Source organism: Sphaerodactylus townsendi, linkage group LG08 (assembly GCF_021028975.2).
Source record: "Sphaerodactylus townsendi isolate TG3544 linkage group LG08, MPM_Stown_v2.3, whole genome shotgun sequence".
Classification (NCBI taxonomy): domain Eukaryota; kingdom Metazoa; phylum Chordata; class Lepidosauria; order Squamata; family Sphaerodactylidae; genus Sphaerodactylus; species Sphaerodactylus townsendi.
Window position 1 is genome coordinate 82,234,995 of NC_059432.1, and position 25,996 is coordinate 82,260,990.

Below are 25,996 nucleotides of genomic sequence, written 5' to 3' on the forward strand. Positions count from 1 at the left end.
ACCGAGCCAAGCTTGCCACAAAAGCCAATCCCAGAGAATGTCTGTAGATCTGTATGTGCAATCATATATTTACCACATTCACACTTCCTAAGTATTGTACCATACAGCAGCGGTCAGTCTAGTGGAAGTGTAGTTGTGTCATAGACAGACCTTAACCAAGCAGAGTCAGAAGCAGCTCAGAGCTGAGTCAGTGGTTTAATGTAATCAAGCACCAAGTACAGAAAGGTGAAACAGCGAAGACCAGAGTCCAAAGCAAGATCAAAACCAGGTTCAGGCACCAGGAACACAAACATTGGCTTGTAAGTCCAAGCATGACATGGCTGCCAAAGCACAGCTTGACTTCCAACCCCTTTGATAGTAAATCCCCCACCCAATCACTTCATGCAGCTGTGCTACTTTAGTCTGACTCCTGCAAAAACTTGTCAAGCCCAGCTTGCCCCAGAGCTGCTAGCCTGCTGCTGGGTCTCCTTCCCTGCAAACTGGCACACAGCTTCCTCCAGCATCACTCCTGGGGCTCTGGAGATGAAGGGACCAAAACAGCTGGCAGGGCCTCCCCAGGTTTGGTGTCAGGAGGCAGAGGAATCTCGGACCTGGAGCCTGGCTGTGGCTCCCAGCCTGCATGCTCTGTCACAGCCTTGGTCCTGCAGGGACTGCAGCAGGTTCTGCCTGAGCCTCTGGGCCAGGTCCTCCAGGAGGCTCAGGCTCTGAGCCTGCAGTCATTACCTTGGACTCTGGGGCCCAAGTTGTGCCCTCTTTCCCATCTGAGTCCTCCTCCGACGAGTCCCCAGACATGCTGGACTGGGCCATAACAAGTGGAAGGATGGGCTGCCTAGAGCCTATTCTTTCACCACTGTGTACACTTTAACCAATCAGTGGCATGACAAAATATGGCTTGTTATATGTCATATGACAATGAACGAGTGTCAAGAATCCTGGTTTGGAAAGGAAGAAAAGTAAGCCATAGTGTATCACTTGGATGCGAAATGATGGCTTGCGACAAAAAAAAGAAGGTCTTTGGAATGAGGAATCACCAGTATGCAGACCAAGTCCTGTAACTCCTTTGAATCAGCTGAAGCAGGGGACATTTTGACAAACATTTAGAGTCTATAATGAGCTGGATGATGGCTGTAGTTTTGATTTAATCTAGACAAAACAGAAGTGCTGTTCCTAAGAGATTAACCCAAGAAGGTGGCATTTCTTCTGGTGATGGATTTGCAATTCCTCTGAAATTTTTAGATCCCACTCCAACGCTGAATACTCAGGTAATGTCTGTTTAATTGAGCATCTTCCATCAGCACAGAATGGTGTGCCAATAGCAATCTCTTCAGGAAAGAAGTGGTATTACCACTGTAATCCATGCTCTAGTAACTCCCAGATTCAGTTACTACAATGTGTGGTGTCCATGAGACTGGCTTTCAAGACTGTTTAGACACTACAAGAATATGGCAGCCATATTATTAACTGTTCTTGGCTGTAAGAACATGTTTTGCCAATTTGAAAACAACTTAATTTGCTTCCAGCTGGTTTCCAAAAGCAATGACTCTAAACTAGAGACAGGTACAGATATTTGTGGACCACTGGACACAATTCTCTCACGCTACCTCCTTGGTTAATTTTAGTCTTATTCCAACCCCATATTCCAGCAGGAACACATGTTATATCTCTTTCTACACCTGTTTTAAAGCTCTGCTGGTGTTGACGTGGCTGAAAAGATAATGGAGGAAATGCAAGATTGCCCCTGCAGTATCACAAAGATACCTATTCTGTTCCCTGACCCTGGTTCCTCTTCTACCTTGATTCAAGTTACCACCTTCACATTCCCTCCCACATCCCTGGCATGTGGAAACATAGTATCACCCCAAAGGCCTTTGCAATACTGCCAGGACAATCTCACATTTCCTCAATTCTCTGTTTTGAACCCATCAGCGCTTACAGAGTTAAAAGGAGAATAAAAGCTGCACTGAACTACTCTTGCCCTGACAACAGACCTGACCCCAGGCTGCTTGCTCCTACCGGTATATAAATCTCTATCAGAGGCCCTTCCCAGAGGGCCTCCAGTTGTGAAGTTAGCCTCTTCTCTGGTGAGTTTTTGATGCCAAGCCTTCCTTTTCTCCAACTCCCCTTCCTATTCAGACACATGGGGCAATCTCTTTCGACTTTACACACACTTCGTATTAGACAATCATTTGAAAGCACACCAAGGAGAAGAACAGAGATCCAAATAGACATATATGTCACACCAGAGAAGAATAGCATATAGGAATGAGGCATATTTATCATCACATTTGAACTATGCTAATGCTTTGTCAAACCTCTAAATTTTCCTCTGGTCTGCTATGGCACCCTGGCACCTCAGCAATCTTGAGAATGATACACCAAATAATAATGCATCTTTTTCTGCACAGCACAATTTTTAAAAATACAGCGCCATGCATTTTATATGTGCAATTGATAAGCAACTTTACACAACAACCAATATTCACTCAAGATGTTAGCATAATATATTCCTCAAGAGAACACAACCGCCAAGACTGCCAAATGCTGAGGCCTTCAATGATACTTGGATCCTTCAGTGACAGTCTGTATTGTAGGATATGTGTTCATTTTCTGGGCAAAACTGACTGCTAGATTAAGAATCAAACTGTTAACAACATTCACTTGGATTTACATAAAATACAAGCAGCACAATTACCTCGACACAGCATGGTTTTTCAGTACATCCTTCAGAAGTTCAGCATCAGCAAAATATATTATCCTAAGAATTGCTCTAAGGCACTTGTGTCTAACAGCAGGTCCAGCTGAAGAACTGTACACTTCATAGAGAACACCAAACAATGTTTTAATAAATGATTTAGCCAGTTCCGGGTCTTCTTTCATTAACTGAGCTCGAGCATCATCTTTCTTCAATTCTGGATGTCCACCTACAAAAGAACAGACTCACCGTTGTGTCTTTGGAACTACAATTCATATTACAAACCACAAGATGTACATATAGTTTCCAGACTCAGGTGCATTCAGAGAAATGCTAGGTTCTTAAGATATTATATTACTTGACAGTAATGCAATTTGTTAAACAAGTCTAGCGTTTGGCTCACCCTTGGCTCTCTTTATTCTGCAAGGATCTATAACACTGACAGATTTGGTATCTTTGCTGCAATTCCACAGACTTTCATATGGTATGACAATGTATTTGATAATAATGTCACCACAGAATGCCAATTAGCAGTGGGTACATTCAACTTTAGCAAGCTACCCTAGGATACTAGAGCTATTATCACTTCAGAGGCTAGAATATGCAGCCCGGAAAGTTGTAAAAATAAATCTGCTGCCTAAATTTTAAACAGACAGAAGATTGGAAAGGGAACAAAGCACCCCCTTGCACAACTGCAACACACACAGCCTAAAGTGCAAATCTCTTTCCCAGCAGCACAACTGAAGCAACAAGATGTTACACAGGAAGTTACTTTCAGTATGAAAAAAGGAAATGTGGTGGAGGATTTTTTTTTAAGAGAGTGGAGGATTTTTTTTTTTTTAAAAAAAGAGATACTTACTAGTGTTCGTATTGGCTAGAGGGTTAGGTTTTCTCTGAATGGCACGTGCTGTTCCAGTATCCTCATTGATCTGCTGCATAGAATTAAAGTCAATTGTATAAACACGCCCCAATGTAGACAAGCTTATCTCATCTTCACCGACCTGATGGGCTGCCTGAGGACAAAAACAGTGAGATTCAGACTATTTCCTTTTCCCCTCCTGCTGCAAGTATATACAGCACCTCATTTAAGAGAAGAGTACTTTCAAATTTGCTTTAAAATATTACTCAAAGGTATGTTGATATAAAGATATAGACGGCAAAAAAACTTTTTCTTTCTCTTAATATTTTAAACTAAACAGATTTTATCAGCAGAAAACAGTCAAGCATGAATGTGTCTGGCATTGTCACTATCAGACCCCCCCTCACAACTAATTGGGCATTCTTAAAGGTCAATGCTGAATGGCACAGTGTGGACAAAGATTCCAACACATGCTGCACTCACAGTAAAGGGAAACATAAAGGTCCAGTTCTGGTCACTGTATCTCAAGAAAGATATTTCACAGCAGGAAAAAATACCAAAGAGGAGAACCAAGATGAATAAGGAGCTGGAGCATCTTTCCTTTTGAGAAAAGCTAAGGAGTCTGGGACTTTTCAGTAAATAAAAATATTACTATCAGGAGACTTGACAGACATTTATATTATGCGTAGGATAGAGAAAGTGGCTAGAGCTATTTCTCTCTCATAATACTGGAACTTGGGGACACCCAATGAAGCTTATGGGCAATGGGTTCTGTGCAGACAAAAGAAATACCTTCTTCACTCAATGAATAAATAAACAGCGAATTTCCCCATCAGCAGAGATAGTGATAGCCATGTACACAGATGGATGTAGAAGGGGGTAAGACAGATTCACAGAGGATAGGCCCATCTATGATTGCTAGCAACTATGACACAGAAGAAGCGTCAGTGCCTCTGTTCCCTGTCTGTTGGTCCTCCAGGTAACTGGTTGCCTGCTATGTAGAACAGAATAATGGACTAGATGGGCTCTTCTTATGTTCAGTGCTGGCTAAATATTTAGACTCTTACTGAGAAGATCTCTCCACCCAGTGTCTATACCACTTCATAATGGCAGTAGAGATAATGGTCTATCAACAAAGTATCAAAATTAGCCTATGTATGCTTACCCAGAACAGAGAATTGTATTCCATAATTGAAGAGTGATAGGGATTTGTTATACAGTGTATACATTTAGGACAAAGACCAACATCACACATTTAGGCCCTTGTATCGAATGGAGGAGTTAGAGATAAGCGGCAATTACTACCTCAATTATCCGGCTATCAATTCTGTTATAGGGATGCCACAGTCCCCTGTCATCTCGCCACTGCCATATTGCACCATCTGTGTTTTGTGCGTTCCCTTTCTTTAGCATAGTGTCAACAGCAAATATTCCTTCTTTAGGCAGGCATGGCATCAGTTCACTGGAAACAAGACATTGTTCCATGTTAATTGTTACTTTTGTTAACAACCTCTTAGCATTTTAAGCAATGAGTGGGCCCTGACCGAAACGTGAAAGCAATAACTGGAGAAAACCTACCAGATAAGTGAAGTAAGCTCATACAGTTCTTGAGGGCTTCTTGGAACGAGGTCTATTTGTTCCTGACAACTTCCATTTGAGGCTCCACAAAGAAGAAAGTGAAGTGTTTCTGCAATATCTTTAAAAAAAGAATCATAGATTAATATTATAGTTTTCGAAGCATTTTACGTACCTCTAAAAACAGAATGCTTTAGATAAGATCTGTTTCAGGAAACAAGCAATTTTCTTAAGAATCAACTTAACCTAAACACTAACCATCACCAACAATAACTGACAGCAATCCAGACCCCTAGAGAAGATACGATGTTCCCGTTGGTGGCAGTACCTGTTGAGCTACTTGAAAGTACAGATACACCTACTGCTGCAAAAATCCAAGAGAGACGTGTTCAAGTGAACAGCTGTATGTAAGCACCTATCTGAACTCACTCAAACTATTACCCTGGGACTTTATTAAGGTCTTTTGGAAACATACACTGTACACACATTTAGTTAATTTAGCTAGGAAGTCAGTGTATTTGATAGGAGCAAAGAAGCTACACTGCTTACGGCTAGCACTACAAACTACATAAGCACCTCTACTCAATACAGTATTTAAAAGTTTGGTTCGAAACTGCAAGGAGCATGGCAAAGCACCACTGATTTCTTTCTTTCTCTTTCCTCCACCCTCCCTCTCTTTTTGTTCTTCTGAGGCTTCCTCTTTTTTCCTTTTTTTAACAGTTTCCTTTATGCATCCTCTTTCCTCTTTCCATATTTACAGTCAGTGTAGGCATTACTTTAAAGACATTATACTTAAATTTACAAATTCAAGTAGCAAGTCTAAGCAATCCTTCATGTACAAATGTTTGAGTTACAACATCCCCATTACCTAAATCCCAAAGCAACAGTTTAAGTCAGAACAGTTACATATGTAAATATTTCTGCCAAAAACAAAAAAAAGGATGCACGATTTATTTTACCAGCTAGGCATGTTTCCATATCTGCCGCTGCTCACTGCATTGTGCTGCTATTTCTGCCCATGTACTTCAAGAAATGATGGTGGACGGCATTACCTTAATGCTAAATAATCCCTCAAAACCAACAGAATTTACACAGCCAACGGCAGTTGAAGAAATACTCTGATAAAGTGCTTGTTTCATAACTTGTTACAGTCAAGCCATTTCCCCCTTTTATGTAAAGGTAAAGATAAAGGTAATTTCCTGTGCAAGCACTGTGTCATTACTGACCCATAGGATGACATCACATCACTACGTTTACTAGGTAGACTTCTTTTGTGGAATGGTTTACCACTGTCATTCCAACTCATCTACACTTTACCCCCAGCAAGCTGGGCACTCAGAAGGATGAAAGACTGAGTCGACCTTGAGCCAGCTACCTGAATTCGACTTTTGTCAGGATCAAACTCAGATTGTGAGCAGAGCTTTGACTGCACTACTGCAGTTTACCACTCTGTGCCACAGGGCTCTTATGAATTGAACTGTAATGTTAATATCTGGTGCAGTCCCTTCATTCACTTTTTAAATAAGCACATAACTCAGCAATTCTGTAGATATTGTGCAACACTGGTATAAAAGAATTCCAAGGCAAGAGGGACAAACGGTGGAACTCACTTTGCTTCATAAGTTGAACTGCTAGTGTAGGACAATTGGAACACATTAGGGAAAACATGCGCACCACCATGATGAACATCCCTGAGCTCAGAATTGGAGGAGTCACTACCAGGAGCTGCTGAATATTTGTGAGCAAATCCTTTGAGGCAACCTGCTGAAGCAAATTCTTTAAGAAAAGAGAGAAGATTTAAAGATAATTCAACCAAAATAACACTAAGTTACTTCTAGAAGAAGCAAGAAAATGTTACCTCTTCGTGCTGGAAGTTGTCCACTAGACGTGCAAAACAGAGGCAAGTGCTTTCTACTGACTTTTTGTCCTAAGGAGATTGAAGACAAATATTAGGTTTCAATATGCAGAGTTAGACCAATTATACACTGCTGCTCTGCTGCGCAGCAAGGGAATGTTTCCTTTGTGTCAGATGCTTCTATACAGATGTGCTTACACTTACAGCACCGCAGTTAGTGAGAGCGAGAAAACTCCAATGTTTCTCTCTTGCTTTGGGGGTCCCCCCCACAACTCACAGTTATTTCTGGGTATCAGACAGCTGGCATATTTCTAGAAACAAAAATATCATATCAATATTCCTCCAGCCAGCACAGTAGCAATTTGAGGAATATCAATATAACAGTGGCTAAAAAAATGCCTTTCTGGAAGGATCTGGAAGTAAAACATGCCAGCATTGAGATGGGGAGGGGCAAGTTGCTTGCAGAGAGCAGAGCCCCACTCTCTGCAAGCAACTTGCAAGTAGGAGCCTTCCTGATCCTCCATTCCAGATTCCAGCATGAAAACTGAGGAGGGGGCAAATTGCTTGCAGAGAGCAGAGCCCCACTTTCTGCAAGCAAATCATGAGTAGGCACCTTCCTGATCTCCATGCCAAAGGGTGCCGGTAAAGGGGAGGCTCCTGCCACCACAATGCTACAGCCTGCAGGTGGGCCAGAGGAGGGGAGGGAAGCAGGCAATGGTTTGAAGTGGCTTGCCTTGGGTCAATATATCATTTAAATGACGTAGTGATATGTCATAGTGTTATGGCATTTAAAGAGCTACACAAAATGCTGGCAATCTTGTGACTGCAGTGGAGGGAGTCACCTGGAAGTTACAGTAGGCAAGCCTGACAAGATCCACAGTAGGCAATGGAGAATCTCCTCACTGTCTAAACAAGAAATTATGAGGTGACCTCACTGGAAAGGCACGGCAGGGTGAGGAGCATTGCAGGATGTGCTCCTTGTATAATAGGCCTAGTATGCGAGGCATATCAAAAACATCTTGGAACTGTCCTGTTTGGCATAGTCAGTGGATTCTAGATCAAATCAAGCCTGAGTTTACCTCAGTGATTAAATTGAGACTATTGGTCTTTGGTCATCTCATGGGAGCACTGACTGGAAAAGCAAAAAAAAAGAAAGACCCAACATGTGATAGACTGACTCTATGAAGGAAGCCATGGCCAGTTTTCAAGACTTTAGAAAGTCTGACAATGATAGGACGTTAATTCATAGGGCTGTCGTCAGTTGTTGTCAATTTGACATATTTACAGTTAACACACAACACAACTGGTAAAGAACACAAAAAAGTTACATATAGCCCCACTTTTACACCTAAACAACAATTAAAGCTTGAGAAGGTTAGGCAAACCTCTGTTTAATATTGGCTACCAGAAACCACCGTGATGTAGAACTATGACCTCCAAAACACTGCACTATCCTGTCATTAAGGCATAGGTAATTACCTACTTAGCACATGCAGGACACTTTACAGATAACAAAGACCTTCTAAAGTTAATTGCAGTTGTCAAGAACCTTCTGACCTGGTGAGTTAGCCTTTGTGTAAGCAATGGTAGAGAATCTGCAACAAAGTGAAACTCATCAGGAGTGATGCTCTGGCAGCAGTTGGCGGCAATTGCTAATGCATTCCTCTGGGCATTTATGCTGAAAAACTCCAGATACAGCAGACAGTCTGCCAAGCCTCCCTATAATATAAAAAAAAAGTGACGTAGACACGGGTTTCTGTACCAGTAAGACAAATAGACAAGTTTCTGGAAGTAATGGCTGCTTTGGGATGAACTTAAAAGCTCTACCATGACTACAGAACAAAAAGATTCAAAAATGGCCTTTTTAATATGAAGAAATACTTACTGCCTGCAGAATAGCTTTACTATGCCTGCGTGATAACATCTCCAAGGCAGTCAGTGCCTGCTCTGCCACATCAATACACTGAATAACTTGCAGCTAGAACAAATGAAAGCAATTTACTTAGTCTGTTTTCAATGTGATATGAAAAGAGATTAGAAACTGATCTGCAATGCCAATCCTTTTGAAAAGCTCTGTCTCCAAATGGTATTTTAGTAGCTTTCATTACTTCAAACATATTGTAGGTCCAAACCATGCTGTCATTTTATTTAATAACTTAATGTTTATGGTCACTGAAGTACCCAAAGTGTTGCAGTTTTGCAGAACATTTAATAGTGAGATTTCTTTAATCGTTCCCCCAACACCACAAAGATATTAATAGGCTTGGTTTTGATTCCCTTCTTAATTATACGCTTAAAAATGAAGAGCATAGTTAAACTGCACTTCAAGGTCACAACAGTTTTCATCTGCCTCACATACATCATTCAGCATTTATGCTTAAAATCCTTTTAAAAATTAAATGAAGGTCTTAGCAAGCAAACAATAAACCTGGAAACTGAATCCTTTAGAACATATCAGTCACAGGCAAGTCAGGAGGAATAGTGTAGGTCTATAATGAGAAATACTGACACAACTCTGACTGGGCTAACTGGCCACTGGTCCTGATTTTGCTGTGCTGCTACTTAGTTTCTCAGAAAGCTGCTGTAAGTAGCACAAGTAGCCAGAAGGGAAAAAAATGAAACTTCATAATACTAAATTACAGCTAGTTAGCTTTTGCCTCTAGGACAACAAAAATTTCAGGACTGATTTCTAATTAAATTTCTTCTGCTTCAGATTAACTGAATTAACTTAAGTTATTTTTAATGACGACTAACTTCTGTTTTTGCAGGGCTCTTGCTCATTCCATGCAGCCCTTCTCTTAACCTGAAGTGGCACAAGCAACCCAAGGATGATCAAGAACCAGACCAGTTTTCTAATACAGAGATCAGGGAACCCCAGAGTTCTTCTGCAGGGGCACACACAGTTCATTAGGACAAGACTCAACTCAACAGCTAATGTGAAACTGGAGCCCTTTCACTTTTCTTGGAACGGAGGCAGGGACTCTTTACCTCATGGGGAAGCATCTGTTTCCACCTCTTTCAAATGCTGGCAAGCTCACCAAGCTGCTGCCATCTGCGGACACCTAGCTTCCAGATTACCTCTGAGCATTAGTCTGTCGTGCTGACTAGTTGCTGGGACCAATTGCTCAGCCTTACTAATTTAACTGGCAGAGCAACCCCAAGGAGGTACAAACCTAATACAGTCATCATACGTTATTTCCAAAATAAAACTACTGATTTCACTCTTTTTTCCAATGTGCAAAGGATTTCAGAATAGAAACACAGATGCTATTCTGTATCCAAGGTTCTTTTCAAATGAATAGTAGAAATTCACGCTGTGACATGTGATGGATTTTTTAAAAAATTCTCTGGACAGCCTAAGGTTGACCCCACCCAACCCTGTTCAGCATAAGCATAAGCATTTAAGCATAAACATTTTATTGTCATTGTGCACACACAACGAAATTTACAACGAAATTTTCAGCTGATTTCTACCAATAAGATACTAACCAATAAGGAAGTTTAAGTTCAATCACAGGTTAAGATTGATTAGAATTTGGGCAAGGGTCTTTTGAGTCATAGCCACATAGTCAACGACCCTCCTCTTGAGATCTGACCTTGTACATTATATAAGGTCAATACAAACTTTTTAATAATTTTGCTTTTGAAGTAGGTTTGATCTGGTTCTCACTCTATTGTTTTAGCATTCAAGGATAGTAGCCATTTAGGAAACACATAGTTTGCCATATACATTTTGAAAAAGTACTGAGGAGTTTCTGGATTATTAGAAATAAAAAGAGGACCTTGCTAAAGTTTAGGGAATGCTGCTCTAGATCAGACCCTGGAAGCTTTTGAAGAAACTAATTGCCCTCCCAAAAGAAATAACACTTCAGGTGGCAGAGCTTAATTCTTACTAAAAACACTATATGTACCAAACCAGCAGAAAGACAAACTATTTTGGAAGGTCTTCCTTTGCAATGTATTTTATGTTAATATATTAAGCTTTACCTTTTCCAAAAAAACAGGAATCGCATCTACCACAACAGCAGATGACCTGGGAAGTGCTTCCATCATATAGGTTAAGGCTCGACAAGCATGATTCATCTAAAGGAAGACAATTTCCATTATTATCCTGAATATGCATATTGCTAAGGACTACTGTTAAGAATTTACCTGCAGGTGCGTTTAACTGGGTTTCCCCAAAATACTTACAATGTCAAAATTGTGCTCCATCTGCAGCAGTGTTATCTACAAAAAGAAAAGGAACAATAATTAGAACAGATTGTTTCATACCCCAGAAATTCATAATCTCAAAAGGATAGCACTCGTTTGTCACAGTTAAATAGAGACTAACTTTTCAAATTTCAAGTATAAACTGTTTTCAATGAAAAAGACTTCTGATTGGATAGCCTGTGCTTAAGATGCTGCCTAAAAATATTAGCCAAAAGACCAAACTGGTGAAAATGTACTCTGTTTATTCTGCTAAGCTAATGACACAACTTGTATACTGTTTCAAAGGGTAACCATGTTGGTCCACAGTAGAAGTGCTGGATTCAAGTCCACTAGCACCTTGGAAACCAACAAGATTTTTGGGGGGTATGAGCTTCTAAGAGTTAATGCTCCTTTCATTAGATCTGGCAAACGGAGCTTTGACTCTCAACATCTTATGGATCTCTAATGTGCTACTGGACTTAAATCTAGCAGTAGTATACAGTTGAGTCTGAGATTATGAGAAATCCCGAAGGCATTAAAAAGTCTTGTTTCATTCACAGAACAGAAGGAATAGTGCTACACAAGTCCTTGTAGCTTCCTCTTTATCTCATCCAGATTAACATTCGTGAGACGGTTTGTTTATATCACATTGTTTTGTTTGGAAATTTCAGTATGCTGCTTTGGGTTCTTCTAGAGAAAAGCTGCACAGAAATCCTTAAATGCAAAAATAAATAATCCAGGGATGGCCACACCATACCACAGTCAACTTGCAATAGTTCTCTCCCCCACTCTGCATTTGAAATCCTATAATTTCTGTAAAGGGAGAGCCTGGCTGTAATGAACACCAGATTCTTTTGATACACTGAAGTTAAATAATGGCAAACCTTGCATGTTTAAGGATGGCAGGCTCCAAGATACTGGTGTTAGAAGACAGCAGCACTAGGAATCCGGCTTCCCTGGTCTCTGAAACTACAGCCTCAAACTGGTCTCCTAAATTTATTTATTTTTATTTATGTTTTTGATTTGATTTATATCTTGCCCTATCCCCGCAGGGGATAATAATATCCATTATTACATCTTCTCTCCAAGCTGCACTAGTACCTAAGAGCCTCAGTGCATTCATCTCATGTTGCCATCTTTTTAATTCATATGTTATCATCTAAAACACCTTCATAATCTCAAATATGAATTAATTTGGGGTCCCCCAATGCTTGGGCAGCTAGCTAAAAATGTTGGGTTTTGAGCAACATCAAAATGGGCTTTTGGGAGGCAGAAACTGCTTTGGCTTCCAATGTCTTCCTGGGAAGAATTCATGAAACTCAACAGTTTGGACCATGTAAATTAAAAGCTACTTTGCCCCCTCCCTCCACCATATCCTACATCAGTCAACATTCAAAACAGCATCACTCATGCTGGAAACCTAAAAATATAAGGACATTTCCAAAGGCTAGTATATTTAACTGCTTTACAGATCCAGGTGGAAAGAGAATGATTTGCCCAAAGCCACTTAGAAAGCAATCTTATCCACAGATACTCCAAGATACTCTGATCTAAACCCACTGATTTTACTGGGTTGGTTTAGAACAGGGGTTGGGAACCTGCGGCTCGCGAGGGACATGGCGGCCTTCTTTAAGAGGCCTGTGAAGTGCTGACTCCGCGCCCTTCCTGGGCGAAGCGTGAGTTCCGCCCTTCAGCGCGAGACTGCGCCGTGCATGCGATCGGCCGGAAGCGACTTATCCCGCTGCCGCTGCGCCCGCCTTGAGAAGAAGCTGACCTCCCGGCGCGCCACCCCAGAGAAGCGGCTCAGCTACGCCCCAAAGGCGGCCTCCGTGCTGCGCCCCAGAGAAGAGAAGCGGCCTCCAGCCGCCACCGCCCCAGGGGAAGAAAAGCGACCTGCAGCGCCGCCCCAGGGGAAAGTGGCCTCGAGCCACGCGCTAAAGAGAAAAAAGCCAGCACCAGCCGTTAAGCCAAAATCCCCGAAACAGCTCAGCCCTGGAGTTGGCAGCAGCGCGGGGATTTTTTTTGACAGGTCGAGGAGGGAAGGGCAACAGCGGTGAAAGTGAAACCAGCGAAGCAGCAACAGAAGCGGCAGAGTCGAAACAACAGCCTCCGGCTGCCTCCCCAGAGAAAGCGGCCTCAGCGCCTCCGTCCGCCCACAGAGAAAGTGGAATCAGGGAGTGCGGCTCCATGGAACCTTTCTTTCCGGGGAAAATGGGCCCAAATGGCTCTTTGAGTCTAAAAGGTTCCCGACCCCTGGTTTAGAACAAGACTGCATAGGATTCCACGAGTTGAGCACCTGTTTAAACTGACATATTTTCAGCCTAACACTCTGTCTACAAGTTAGCTCTCAAAATGGTTTAGAGAAGAGGAAAACTTAATCTTTGGTTATCCGAAATACTGCCAGTAAATTATTTTTCAAAATTTATGCCTTACTTTCAGATTTCCTTAGGGGCAAAAAGGCAGAGGTGGGATCCAACCAGTTCTCACCACTTCTCTAGAAGTGGTTACTAATTTTTTCTGAGTGCCAAGAAGGGGTTACTAAAGCAACCTCCCTGCCCAATAGGGACTGGAGGTACGTGTGTGTGGCGCCGCCACTGTTTGAATCCCACCACCATCGGAACCGGTTATTAAAATGTTTGGATCCCACCACTGCAAAAAGGTATTTGTGTCATAAACCACAAACAATATTAAAAAACAGATTATTGGATACGATCACAAAATCACAACAAGCTGTATACAACTGAATAAAACACCATAAATAGATTTCCAATTCTCAAATCTCCAACTGATTTTCTGAAAAAAAGGTCAAAAGTCAACTGAACAGATTCAAAATCTCCACCAATAAGTTGCACTTCTAGCTGCAGCAACAGCACCCTAAATCTTGCCCCCTTTACAATTCTAAACTCTCAAGGGCATAACTGATAGCTAGTGGAACTTCTGTCATGTTAGCATAATGAACACAGGCAGCTATTGCCAGAGAGAAAACATCACACTCATGCATTCTCCAACACCTGACATTGGCCAGTGGTCTTCAAGGACAGCCTTATGTAAATAATATTAGAGCAGTCCAGAAGTTACATGAACAAAATTGTGGGGTCTGATTTTGGATATTTTGTTATACCAAGGAAAGTAGGAAATGCAACAGTAATCATGCATTCCTTGCCACACTATAAGCTAGTTTTTAACCCTATTTTACAGAATAGACCCTATTTTACAGAACACCTCCCTGGTTCCACTGCAATACACTTACATTCTGTGGCAGGGCAGATATCAGAAACTTTCCCTGCAAGTTCTAGCAGCCTGGCAAAGATGGCATTCAATGCTAAATACAACATAAATTCAATGCTAAATACAACATAAAATGAAAAATCAACCAACTGACATCTCAAATTTGAGCCTTCCAATCCAACTCACTGGAATTTGTTCTGAAATACAACACTAAATCCCAGAACCTGCCAGCTACCCGACATCAGCAGAAGGGGAAACAGCAAATCTCATTCTTATGGCCTGCACGGACCAATTTACTGCTTGGCTCTTCGCATTCCTGATAACAGATTCCATATATCCTGTGTAAACACTGGTTAGAACGCTATGGGTTTTAAAGCAACAGATCCAGTAAAAATGGAATCCTACTTCTCCTTGTGCATTAACTGTTCCTGCCCTCAGGAAGCAATACTTCTTTATAAGGTATTTATTGGGCAAACCTAATTATTGAATCATATACTGAGAGAACCAGAGAAAGAGAAGTATGCAAATTTGAGTTGGTAATTGAATAACAATCCTTACCAAAGCTGGTACAACACTCTTGACTGGAAAACCTCCCAAAGTTTCTTCGTTTCCCATGACCAACAACTGACACATTTCAATCACAGATTGCAACTGCTGGCTTTCATCAGTAGCCTGGAGCCCTTGTAGAAGCTGCTGAGCCTTAGAACCTAGGAAAATGGAAGATATTTCGCTTAAATTACTTCTATGATGTGTGGATGACCACATGGCTGACATAATATACCTTAATTACTGCTGCTCACGAAAATTAATGCAAGGGAATGTTGGAGGACTGTGCCAACTACACAATCCATATATGTTTCAATCACCAGAAATCACTGAAACAGGTGTGGTTAAGATGTTATTTCCCTTTGATCACATAAAGCAGTAAACTGAAAAGCTACCCTATTGCAAAAATATATGAAGTCTTGTTGGGACTGTTAATGCACTTTAGCATGTTCTCTCAGACAGATGGATTAACCCTCACTATATATGATCTCTTTTGTTTTATATATTATGACTGTAACATCATACAAACCATGTCGGCTCAGCCTTTTTTTCACACTTCTGCTCAAGAATAACTAATCTGCACTGTAGGTTCAAGTGTCAAGTGAGAAAAAGATCACTGGACAGCACTGAATTGTACTGTTTCCACATGCCAACTATTGTTGCCTAACTTTAGGACAACTATGGTTTTTTTAAGGCCTTACGCAGCCTGGGACCCTCGTACCTTCGGGACCGCATTACCCCATATGTCCCTACTCGGCCTCTGCGCTCAACAGAGGCCAATTTGCTGGTGGTTCCCAGCCCCTCAATGATGCAGCTGGCCTCCACGGGGGCCAGGGCCTTTACGGCCCTGGCCCCAGCCTGGTGGAACACTCTTCCATCAGCTGCTTGGGCCCTGCAGGATCTTGGTGAATTCCGTAGGGCATGCAAGACTGAGTTGTTCCACCGGGCCTTTGGAGTGACCAGCTGCTGAGTGTGGTGCCCCCTTTCTGCTCTTCTGCCCTTTACATCTGGGTAACCCTCCTGTGGAGGGGTCTAGCCGTTCCCCCTTTTTTGAGGAGGGTTTAAAAATGGGTTTACTGGATGCCTTTTCTTGTATTAATCGGTTTTTAATGGAATTTTAGTAAGTCTTAATGATTATTTAAATGGATGGAGTCTATGTAATTTGTTGTTGTGGATTTGTATGGTTTGTTCCCCTATTTAATATTGTACTGATTTTAGGTTGTACACCGCCCGGAGCCCCTTGGGGATAGGGCGGTATAGAAATTGAAAAATATATATATAAATGAATGAATGAATGTTTTACACTATTATGTCATGGCAATATAAAAATGTACAATGATGGAGTCAACAAACCTTTGTTACATAAAAAATATTGTGTAATGAATACAACATTCTGAGCATATCTCCTCCTCCAAAATGCATTAACATAATCATAACTATCAACTTTAATCTACCTGTCAGCTCAAGTCATGAGTATGCAGTGGACAGTGGTTAAGAGCAGGTGTACTCTAATCTGGAGGAACCGAGTTTCATTCCCCACTCTGCCGCCTGAGCTGTAGAGGCTTATCTGGGGAATTCAGATTAGCCTGTGCACTCCAACATACACCAGCTGGGTGACCTTGGGCTAGTCACATTTCTTCTGAGCTCTCTCAGCCCCACCTACCTCACAGGGTGTTTGTTGTGAGAGGGGAAGGGAAAGGAGTTCGTAAGCCCCTTTGAGTCTCCTATAAATCCAACTCTTCTATGCAGGACTGTGCCGCCTTTGTGATGGAGCCAAATCTTTAGCATTCTCTTCCTAGGAATATTTGGTCCTCTCTTTTTCCAGCTTTTTGGGAGACTGCTGACAACTGCACTCTTGCAACAAACCTTTGAGATACTACTCCCCAAACACCAAGGATAAACATGACAGCCTGTGCAAACTGTTCAGGTTTTACTGTACATTTGGAACTAAATTTATCAACTTTATCCCTACTGACCAATATTATACATTCTCGTACATCCAGATATTACCAATACTGTGTATTTTTTTAAGAAAAGGAATGGCTTTCTCAATGAAGGATAATGGTCATGGAACCTCTTTTACATACTAACCTGAACTGAAAGAAATTCAAATGTAAAAGAACAAATTCATAAGAACCAGAAGACCAAGCATGACCAAAGCCAGGACGAGGTCTTGGTTACAGGAAGAGGCATAATTCTCAAGATTTACTCTACAAAAGCAGCCCTTGAACGGCATAAATGGTGAGATGCTGGGAAATCCATTAATGGATCCATCCATTATTTCAAAATGCTAACAGAACTTGCATCTTTCCCCCTCCTTCAAAACGGGGCCAATTTGGGTTAATTCCTGATGCCAGTGGGTTGTTTTACTAAGTTTAGCTGGACATTTTTTCTTCCCACTGTTATCAGCCCTCAAAGGAAAAGATGGTAAAAAGGAGGTTGCCCGTTCACCCCTCCCCACCCTCAACTTCTGAAGGTTAATAATAGTTCCAGGAAACAGAATAATTGGTTTTGATAAAAGAGTATGGGTAGGAGAAAATTATAAAATCATCTCCCCATATTCATTGGAGTCATTGAATAATTTCTGTTAGCATTTTGAAGATTCTGGGAAGGGCTTGTCAGCTTCTCGCAAAGTCTGATACAGATGTTACACAGATACGGGCAGAGGAAGGATAAGGATTCAAAACTCTTCTGAAATAATCAGATTAAATTACTTACTAGCTCCACTCCCAATTGTCCGATGGAACAACTGTGACATTCGAGGACCAAGAGGACCAAACAGATGTGGTGGAAGGCCTCTAGCTTCCAGCAGAGCTAAAGGCAAATATATATTTGTAAGAAATTCACAATGCACCAGATAACAGGACGTTTCCAGCATTTATTGTTTTAATGCAGTCAAAGAAGGGTCCGGGGGGGGGGGGGGGGGGGGACACACAATTTTTTAAGATGTTGTGGTCGACGAATTTGACTTGACAGAGCTAGGAACACAACATGATTTGAATCTGAAGTGTCTCAGATATTTTAACCCCCTTTGGTTTTTAATAGCTTGTGTTTCTGCTGATGCAAAAACTGTATCAGCAAAAGCTCCACATCAGTTGTTTATTAAGGTTTCTCATTTTAAAATACTGTTACCTGAACCATGCCTTGAAAGTAGCTATGTGAATGTTTAAAACATGCTGCTGCAATTTATATATAGCCCAGTCTATTTAAATAAGACCTGGATATTGCTTAACCCAAGAACTCCCTTCTTTCTGAATGAAAATGAGAAGTCAAGTCCTTGTTAAGAACAAAGAATTTGGATCCTCTGTACTCTTTGAAGGAATCAAAAAGCATGGGCAACAAGATGCTATTTAGGAGATAAATGCCCTCAAGAAATTGAGAATTTAGTAGCAGGAACATTGGATCCTAGTCATGCCAAGTCAAATTTCTGAAAAGCTGTTTTCCCCAATTACAAATTCTGATAGTACCATTTAGGACTGCTGTCTTAGTGAAATAATCAGCAAAAAACTGAAGTGGAGTTATGACTAAGTGATATGCAAAGTTTTACACAATCTGATATGTTTAACATGGAATGAAAATTATTATATAGATACCACAATGTAAACATGTCAGCAACTTTAGTCTAATGGGGAGGAAAGAGACATAGAACTACATTGAAATCTCAGAAAAGTTAACCTGTTTTGAGTTGCAAAATCCAACAGATTACAAATAGTTAAAAAAAGAAGTTTCAGTTTACAGTAATCATGAAAGTGAGCCTCAGTTTGTACCTTGCAATCTGCCCATCTCAGAGTCATCTGATTCACTTTCTCCAGAAGTGGTCATGCCCACAGCTCCAGCAACAGAACTAGATGCTAAAGGGAAAAAGAAAGAACATGCTGTAGCATGTTAAATCAGCTGCGCAATATACAAACAGCACACGGATTCAATTCTTTCTGAAATCTGCTTCAGAAGTAGTTGAAGAAAATTTTAAAAAGTTTATTTTTCATTCTGATCACATAGCATAGAAAGACTGCAACTGAATACAATGTCAGATTAATCACGGGGCCAATTTAGAATAATTTATTCAATGGGTTAAGCCAGTGGTGGCGAACCTATGGCACGGGTGCCAGAGGTGGCACTCAGAGCCCTCTCTGTGGGCACGCGCAAACAGAGTTCATCATGTGGGGGGGAAATCGCCCCCCTCCCCACACATCTAAGCTGGCCTGGGCCACTGGGCTCGATTATTGGCATTAAACCTAAGACCTAGTTTTGGGGAATCAGTGTAAGTAACCCTGTTAAGCGCTGTTAATCCCCACTGATTCTCATGCAAAGAACTAAAGCGCGATCCTTTACATGGGAGTAAGCTTGGTTGCTGGCAATGGGGCTTGCTTCTGAGTAAACCCTCCTACAGCCGTGATTCACCGGTTCGAAGAGTTGCATGGTTGCTTCAAAGCAAAGCTAATGACTACCACCAAGCTGACTCCCGAGTAACGCACGCCTCGGAGCCAACCGTTTTTTCTAAACTAAAACCTCAGTATTCAGGTTAAATCGCCATGTTGGCACTTTGCGACAAATAAGTGGGTTTTGGGTTGCAATTTGGGCACTCGGTCTCGAAAAGGTTCGCCATCACTGGGTTAAGCTATCATTCTACCAGACATGAAACTATATTCACTAACTCTTTTTTAAGAGTAACTGGCAAACTGAAATGATGTTTAGAATCAGGGAATTCTGCACCTGAAACAAGATGGCCAGGCAAATTTGTCATCTCAGATCACAGAATGCAAACATGCAACAGTTTTACAAAAGCTACAGCAGCAAAAGAAATATAGGAAATATCTCGCACAAGCCCATGAGACAAACAGGCATTTATATGGTTTGTCAAAAGTTTAGCAGTAAGTAGGGCAATAAAAACTGAGCCTGAGAAGTGTCACATGTAACCACCACTAAGAGAACCACCGTCTTTAATATATATATCATAGTGAAGTTGGTAGATATACATACTGGTAAAGATAGCGAAGTATAGCTTCTGCAAATGTAATACTGGATCCCTTTTAAACTATTTAGCAAAAGACAGAAGGTGGCTCCTCATGGGTTTGAATTAACAATTTCTTAGGTATAGCTTAAAGGGAACTACCAACCCTGCCTTAATAATGGTTAACACTAAGGTTGCTATTTAGCTAGGATAATAATCCAATATTAAAAACAGGATGGATAAAAATCAATTATTTTATTTTAGGACTTTTTCATTGAAATCAGAAGTTTTAAATAAAACACTTTTAAAGGAAAAATCTTTCTAAATATAGTTTTCTTTTTAAAATACATTATAGTCCAACGGTTATTCATCATGAAATAGTGATTTGTTTTTAATTACGCAGACTGTATATAAATGCAATGTTTAATTGTTTTGGTAAATGAATTCCATTAATTCATTCACAAATGCCATGGCCTTCCAGAGGTTTCTGTAAGACTATTTTAGGCAATTTCTCTCTAGAAGATATTATCAGAGATGCTTGTTTTTGTAGTTCTCAAACATTTGTGTCTACAAAGATAACAAACCTCTTCTTCACAGCAAAAATGTTATCATATAACCTATGATACACTGAGAAACAGGTTTTAATTCCACTGTTCCTTTGCAAATCTATGTACATTGAATCAACTCCTTTTAAGTGCTGAGTTTCAAGAAGTTCAATGACTAGAAGATTGAGGTGCTGTGTGGTTTCCGGGCTGCATGGCTGTGTTGTAGCAGCATTCTCTCCTGACGTTTCACCTGCATCTGTGGCTGGCATTTTCAGAAGATCTGATCTGACTAGAAGATTATTTGGAGTGGAATAGATCTGCACAAGGTGCTAAGCATGAGGAGGGAGGGACAAGTAGTAAAAATAAAGTGAAACCTTTTGAACAGAATACTGAACAAATCTTGGAATTACTGTGTGTATAGCCTGAAGTTTATTATATTATTCTCTCTTTGGAGGACAAAATCTATACTGGCAGCAGGCCATAAAAAGAGATCCAGTTTAGGAATATTTTTATGAAATTCCTCTACCTTAGGGGAAGGTAGGCAGGCATGCAAAATGCAAACACTCCAACAAAGAATTGCAAGGTCTCGTGGGCCTGGCAGCCTGAATGAATTTGAAGATGGAAAATTAGGAAATTACTGTGAGATGATCTATGTATTTCTAAAAGTATAACTGTAATGATTTTAGTGTGTGTTTTTAAACTGAGAGCTGAGTTGGAGAAAGAAAGGGGGGTGAGAGGGAGATGAGAGAGCGATATGATAGGTTGATTCGCGAGTGTACATTTGGGAGGGCTTAACTGGGAAAATGTGTCAGAGAGAAAGCCTAGTGTGACAGGATTTCAGAGTGAAAAGACTGAGAATGTCAAAACTCTAGTCTGAGAGTTAAAGCTCTGTGTGAGCAAGTCAAAGTGTGCCTAAGCTCTGTGAAAGCAAAAGTCAGAGTGTGCTAGGGTTTCTGCATGAGAAGTTACTGAGTGTCAAAGCTCTGTGCAAGAGTTAGTCAGAAAGTCAGAGGGTATGTATGTATGTATGTATGTATGTATGTATGTATGTATGTATGTATGTATGTATGTATGTATGTATGTATGTATGTATTTATTTAATATACCGCCCCATCCCCGAAGGGCTCTGGGCAACGTACAACATAAAACTATATATATAAAATCATCATAATACATCATAAATATAATAAAAACAGCAGTTGTTTCCTAAGATAGGTATCTCACTTAAACTTAATCCTCCTAGAAGGAGGGGGGGAGAGGCAGTGGGTCCTGATGATATTGAGGACCCATGGAATGGGGGGGCACACTCAGCAGCTGGTCTCTCCAAAGGCCCGGTGGAACTCCTCAGTCTTACAGGCTCTGCGGAAATCGCCAAGGTCCTGCAGTGCCCGGACAGCTGGAGGGAGAGTGTTCCACCAGGCGGGGGCCAGAGCCGTAAAGGCCCTGGCCCGAGTGGAGGCCAGCCGCATCATTGAGGGGCCAGGGATCTCCAGTAAGTTGGACTCACCACCCCGGCGAGCACTTAAGAGGTTGAGTCCCGGAGGACATATGGGAGTATCTTGGTCCCGAAGGTCACGAGGAGTCCCAGGCAGTAAGGCCTTAAAAGTCAAAACCCACACCTTGAAGATGATTCGGAATTCAACTGGGAGCCAATGCAGGTGGCGCAACACAGGTTGTATATCAGTGATGGCGAACCTATGGCACGGGTGCCAGAGGTGGCACTCGGAGCCCTCTCTGTGGGCACGCACACACAGAGTTCGTTATGTGGGGGGCGGAAAATCACACACCCCTACACACATCTAGGCTGGCCTGGGCCACTGAGCATGACATGCATGCAACCTGGTGACCACGTAGGACTTGGCTGGCGGGCCTGTGGTATGGGTAGCTTCTGCCCGAGGGGGTGGCGCAGAGGAGGCAGAGATGCTAGAGAGGTACAGAGCAGTGCGTGCAGGACTTGCTGGAGGCTAGAGCAGGTTGGCCCCTGCTCGAGCTGGTGGGGCGGAGGAAGAGGGAGCCAACCGTTTTTTTTCTAAACTAAAACCTCAGCACTCAGGTTAAACTGTTGGGTTGGCACTTTGCGATAAATAACTGGGGTGTGGGTTGCAATTTGGGCACTCGGTCTTAAAAAGGTTCGCCATCACTGTTGTATATGATCTCGAAAGGCGCCCCCTGTGAGCAGACGAGCCACCGCATGCTGGACCAATTTCAGTTTCCAGATCAAACGCAAGGGAAGACCCGCGTAGAGCGAGTTGCAATAGTCTACAGAGTATAGTATACAGAGTATGAGTGTGGTTGGGTGAGTGTCCGTGTGTATATATTAAATGCCATCAAGTCACTTCCAACTTATGGCGACCCCATGAATCAATGAACTCCAAAACATCCTATTGTTAATAGCCTTGCTCAGATTTTGCTTGCAAACTGAAGGCTGTGACTTCTTTTATTGAGTCAATCCATCCCACAAATAGCCAATAGTATAGAAACTAGATTACCAAAGCTTATTTATGATCGGGTATACTTAGTAACCCGCCTTTCCCTTCTCTGAACAAGCCTCTATGCCATACCAAACACATTTCAAGACTTTTCAAATATGTTCACCATATTGTACTGCAGTTCTGTTAAATGGCACGTGCCAACTTGTATACCCCCATCAGACCAAGTTAGACTAAGAAGTGCATACTTAGCAGATCTATGGAAATAAACAATCCTGGAATTTCTAGAAAGCAACCAGCTTAGTTAAAACGTATCAGCTCATGTCAAACCTTGGGCTCATATGCCTCCCGTATGCTTGGATCTATTCAATTTCTGATAAACTTACTGCCAGATATGGAGTCATAACCTACCCACTTTCTGCTGAGAGAGCAAAGGGGCCCTTTTCAACACCAAAAAGGCTGTGCTGGGGGGGAATGAACAGCAACCATAAAAGACAAAGGCTACAGTAATGAGACTGAGTATAAAACAAGTAGGAACCAATCCTGTAGTTTGCATAGAACCTGATTTGCCCAGAAAACTAGCCACAATCACGGGGGGAAGGGACAGAGGACAGGAATAATGCCTGGTTTGGAATATTACATATAAATCTTGCCTCCTAAGATTTCTACACAGAAAATGCAAACAGCATCCAAATATATAAAAAGATCTGTCTATTAACATGATACAATTTTATTTATTTAAGTATTTATAACCAGCCTCATACTAGCATCTCTAGGAATTCTCCTCTGTAATTAAATATAATATTTCCCCCTGTACACATGTTAACCATCACTACTTTTCCTTACCTGCAGCTCCTTGTGGAGCCTCATCGGCTCGTGCAGCTGAAGAATTAACTCCATCCTGGTTGTTATCAGGATCAGCCATTTTCTCCTGTCGGCGAGCTTCAGCTGCTCCTCTTTTGCCCAGGCCAGAGCCCCGACGACTAGAAATGTAAGTATGATCAGAAAGCCTGCCAGGTTTTACCAGTTTACAGTTCTCCAATACCAGAATTCTAGATTAAGACAGACAACATGCAGCCAGAAGGAAACAGTTCACATTCATTCCTTTGTACATTCATACTATATACACAAAAAGCTTCAAAAAGTAACATCAGCTGCCACACCTTCAAATAAAACCAGATAGCAGGAGCCTCAAGAAGAACTACATAGTTAACGCTATCACACTCTAATTTGCCAACCACAGTATCTACTGAAGTTAGGCACAACAGAACAGACTACACAACAATTTCCTCCTATTTCTGTTATGTGATGATGCCTACAGTACAGCAGAATTGCTATACTAGTGAGCAGTAGGGGTGTGACCCCCAATGATAAAATTCAAATTCAGATCTAATAGACTGAATTTGAGGGGGGGAGGGGAATCACAGATATTTCTAAACTCTCATGTCAGAAATCTGTGATTCCTCCCAAATTGAAATTTATTAGACTCGAACCCAAACTTTACTCCTCCCATCTCCTTCTCCCCTCACTTACCAGAACTCCTGCGGTGGGGATGGCTGCCTCTGAGTCCCATCTGAAACCCAGAGGCCATGGCAGTGGAGCTCTGAATGGAGCTGAAAGTCTAGCTTGGCTGGGCCAAGCCAGGCTAGCAATTCAGTGTCCACCTCAGTCTCCAAGTCCTACATGGAACCCCGAGGCCACAGCGGCAGAGCTCTATGCAGAGCGGCAAGTTCGACCCAGCAGGGTCAAGCCAGGATCACAGCTCTGTGCCCACCCCAGATCCAGCCTCCAAGTTCCACATGGAACCCCAAGGCCACAATGATAAGAGTTCTATGCAGAATATAAGTTCAACCCAGCTGGGTCAAGTCAGGATCACAGCTCTGCGCCCACCCCAGATCCAGCCTCCAAGTTCCACATGGAACCCCAAGGCCACAATGATAAGAGTTTTATGCAGAGTATAAGTTCAACTCAGCTGGGTCAAGCCAGGATCAAAGCTCCGCGCCCACTTTAGATCCAGCCTCCAAGTTCCACATGGAATGTGGAGGCCATGGCAGAGGAGTTTTGCACAAAGAAAATTCTTTCCCCAGTATTTGCTACTTTCTGCATGCAAACCGTGAACATTACCAATAAATCATGGAATTCCCATCCCACAACAACACTTCTTTCTACCCTTAATGTTTTTAAAATCTGTGACATAATTCATGCATTACACCATATTCATATATTACACCCAATATTTTTGAGCCTGTGGGCACACTTGGAATTCTGAAAGGGTATGGTGAGCACAGCAACAAAATGGCTCTAGCAGCAGGTAGAACCAACCACAAAATTATTGCTACAGCTTAACTACAGTAACATGGTACAGATCCCTTTGCTGTGGTGGCAGCTGCTTCCAAAGCAATATTTTTTTAAAAAATCTGCACAGACCATCAAATATCCAATAGTCAATCTGAAACTCTTCTAGGCAAAAGCTCTACCTGGCCCCACCCACTTTCTAAAAATATTTGCCTGGCACCAGAAAAGGTGTAAGCAGGTGTCATGGCACTCATGGCCACTGTGTTGGGAACCCTTGCAGTAAACATTGCTCCTATCTCCCTTACTATTAGCCAGAAAATTTGAGTTCTCTGACATACAATGTCATGCCTTCTAAAAATGTACACTTTAGGCCTTTCACATAATTGTTGCAAAGTACAACTCATTTTAGTTCCAGCATTATCTTCCAGCCATTATGCATTCACTTGAAAGGGCCACAAAAATCAAGTGGCCAAGGTGGTATATGACTTATTAACCTGAGGCCATCTGCACAAAAATGCAACCAATCAGGAATGTGAATGTAACTGCTTAGGGCACTATCTTCAGACATTTCCTACAGCAATATTAACAGAGCAGTGAAGTCTTGAATTGTAGAGTACCTGGTACTAGCACAGGAGCCCGTGGTCTTTTGCCGTGTGCTCCGCCTCAAACTGGGGAGCTCAGCAGGTGGCGATTCACTGCGCTTTTTTGATTTTCTCAAGCCTATGGGAGAAAACATAATCAACACCAGGCAGCTTTGGTTTACCAACGTCAGGAGAGAGGAAATGAAAAACTCCCACTTAACCTTTAACTCCAGAAATTCTTGCTCAGTA

At 41.8% G+C, this 25,996-nt stretch overlaps 1 protein-coding gene across 5 annotated transcripts in view; it reads right to left on the minus strand.

The window, feature by feature from the left end:
- The window catches only part of TRIP12 (thyroid hormone receptor interactor 12), a 108,355-nt gene that overhangs the window by 33,545 nt on the left and 48,814 nt on the right, over positions 1-25,996 (minus strand). For all 5 annotated transcript variants that reach the window (XM_048506496.1, XM_048506499.1, XM_048506498.1 and 2 more), the window contains 15 exons: positions 25,784-25,886; positions 23,718-23,854; positions 18,714-18,797; positions 17,665-17,760; positions 14,959-15,107; positions 11,173-11,208; positions 10,969-11,064; positions 8,867-8,959; positions 8,539-8,700; positions 6,985-7,053; positions 6,737-6,902; positions 5,130-5,247; positions 4,857-5,013; positions 3,552-3,705; positions 2,693-2,921 (listed from right to left, as the gene is read on the minus strand). In XM_048506496.1, the coding sequence (XP_048362453.1) occupies positions 2,693-2,921; positions 3,552-3,705; positions 4,857-5,013; positions 5,130-5,247; positions 6,737-6,902; positions 6,985-7,053; positions 8,539-8,700; positions 8,867-8,959; positions 10,969-11,064; positions 11,173-11,208; positions 14,959-15,107; positions 17,665-17,760; positions 18,714-18,797; positions 23,718-23,854; positions 25,784-25,886 (1,849 nt within the window). The remainder of the gene's footprint in view (positions 1-2,692; positions 2,922-3,551; positions 3,706-4,856; positions 5,014-5,129; positions 5,248-6,736; positions 6,903-6,984; positions 7,054-8,538; positions 8,701-8,866; positions 8,960-10,968; positions 11,065-11,172; positions 11,209-14,958; positions 15,108-17,664; positions 17,761-18,713; positions 18,798-23,717; positions 23,855-25,783; positions 25,887-25,996) is intronic.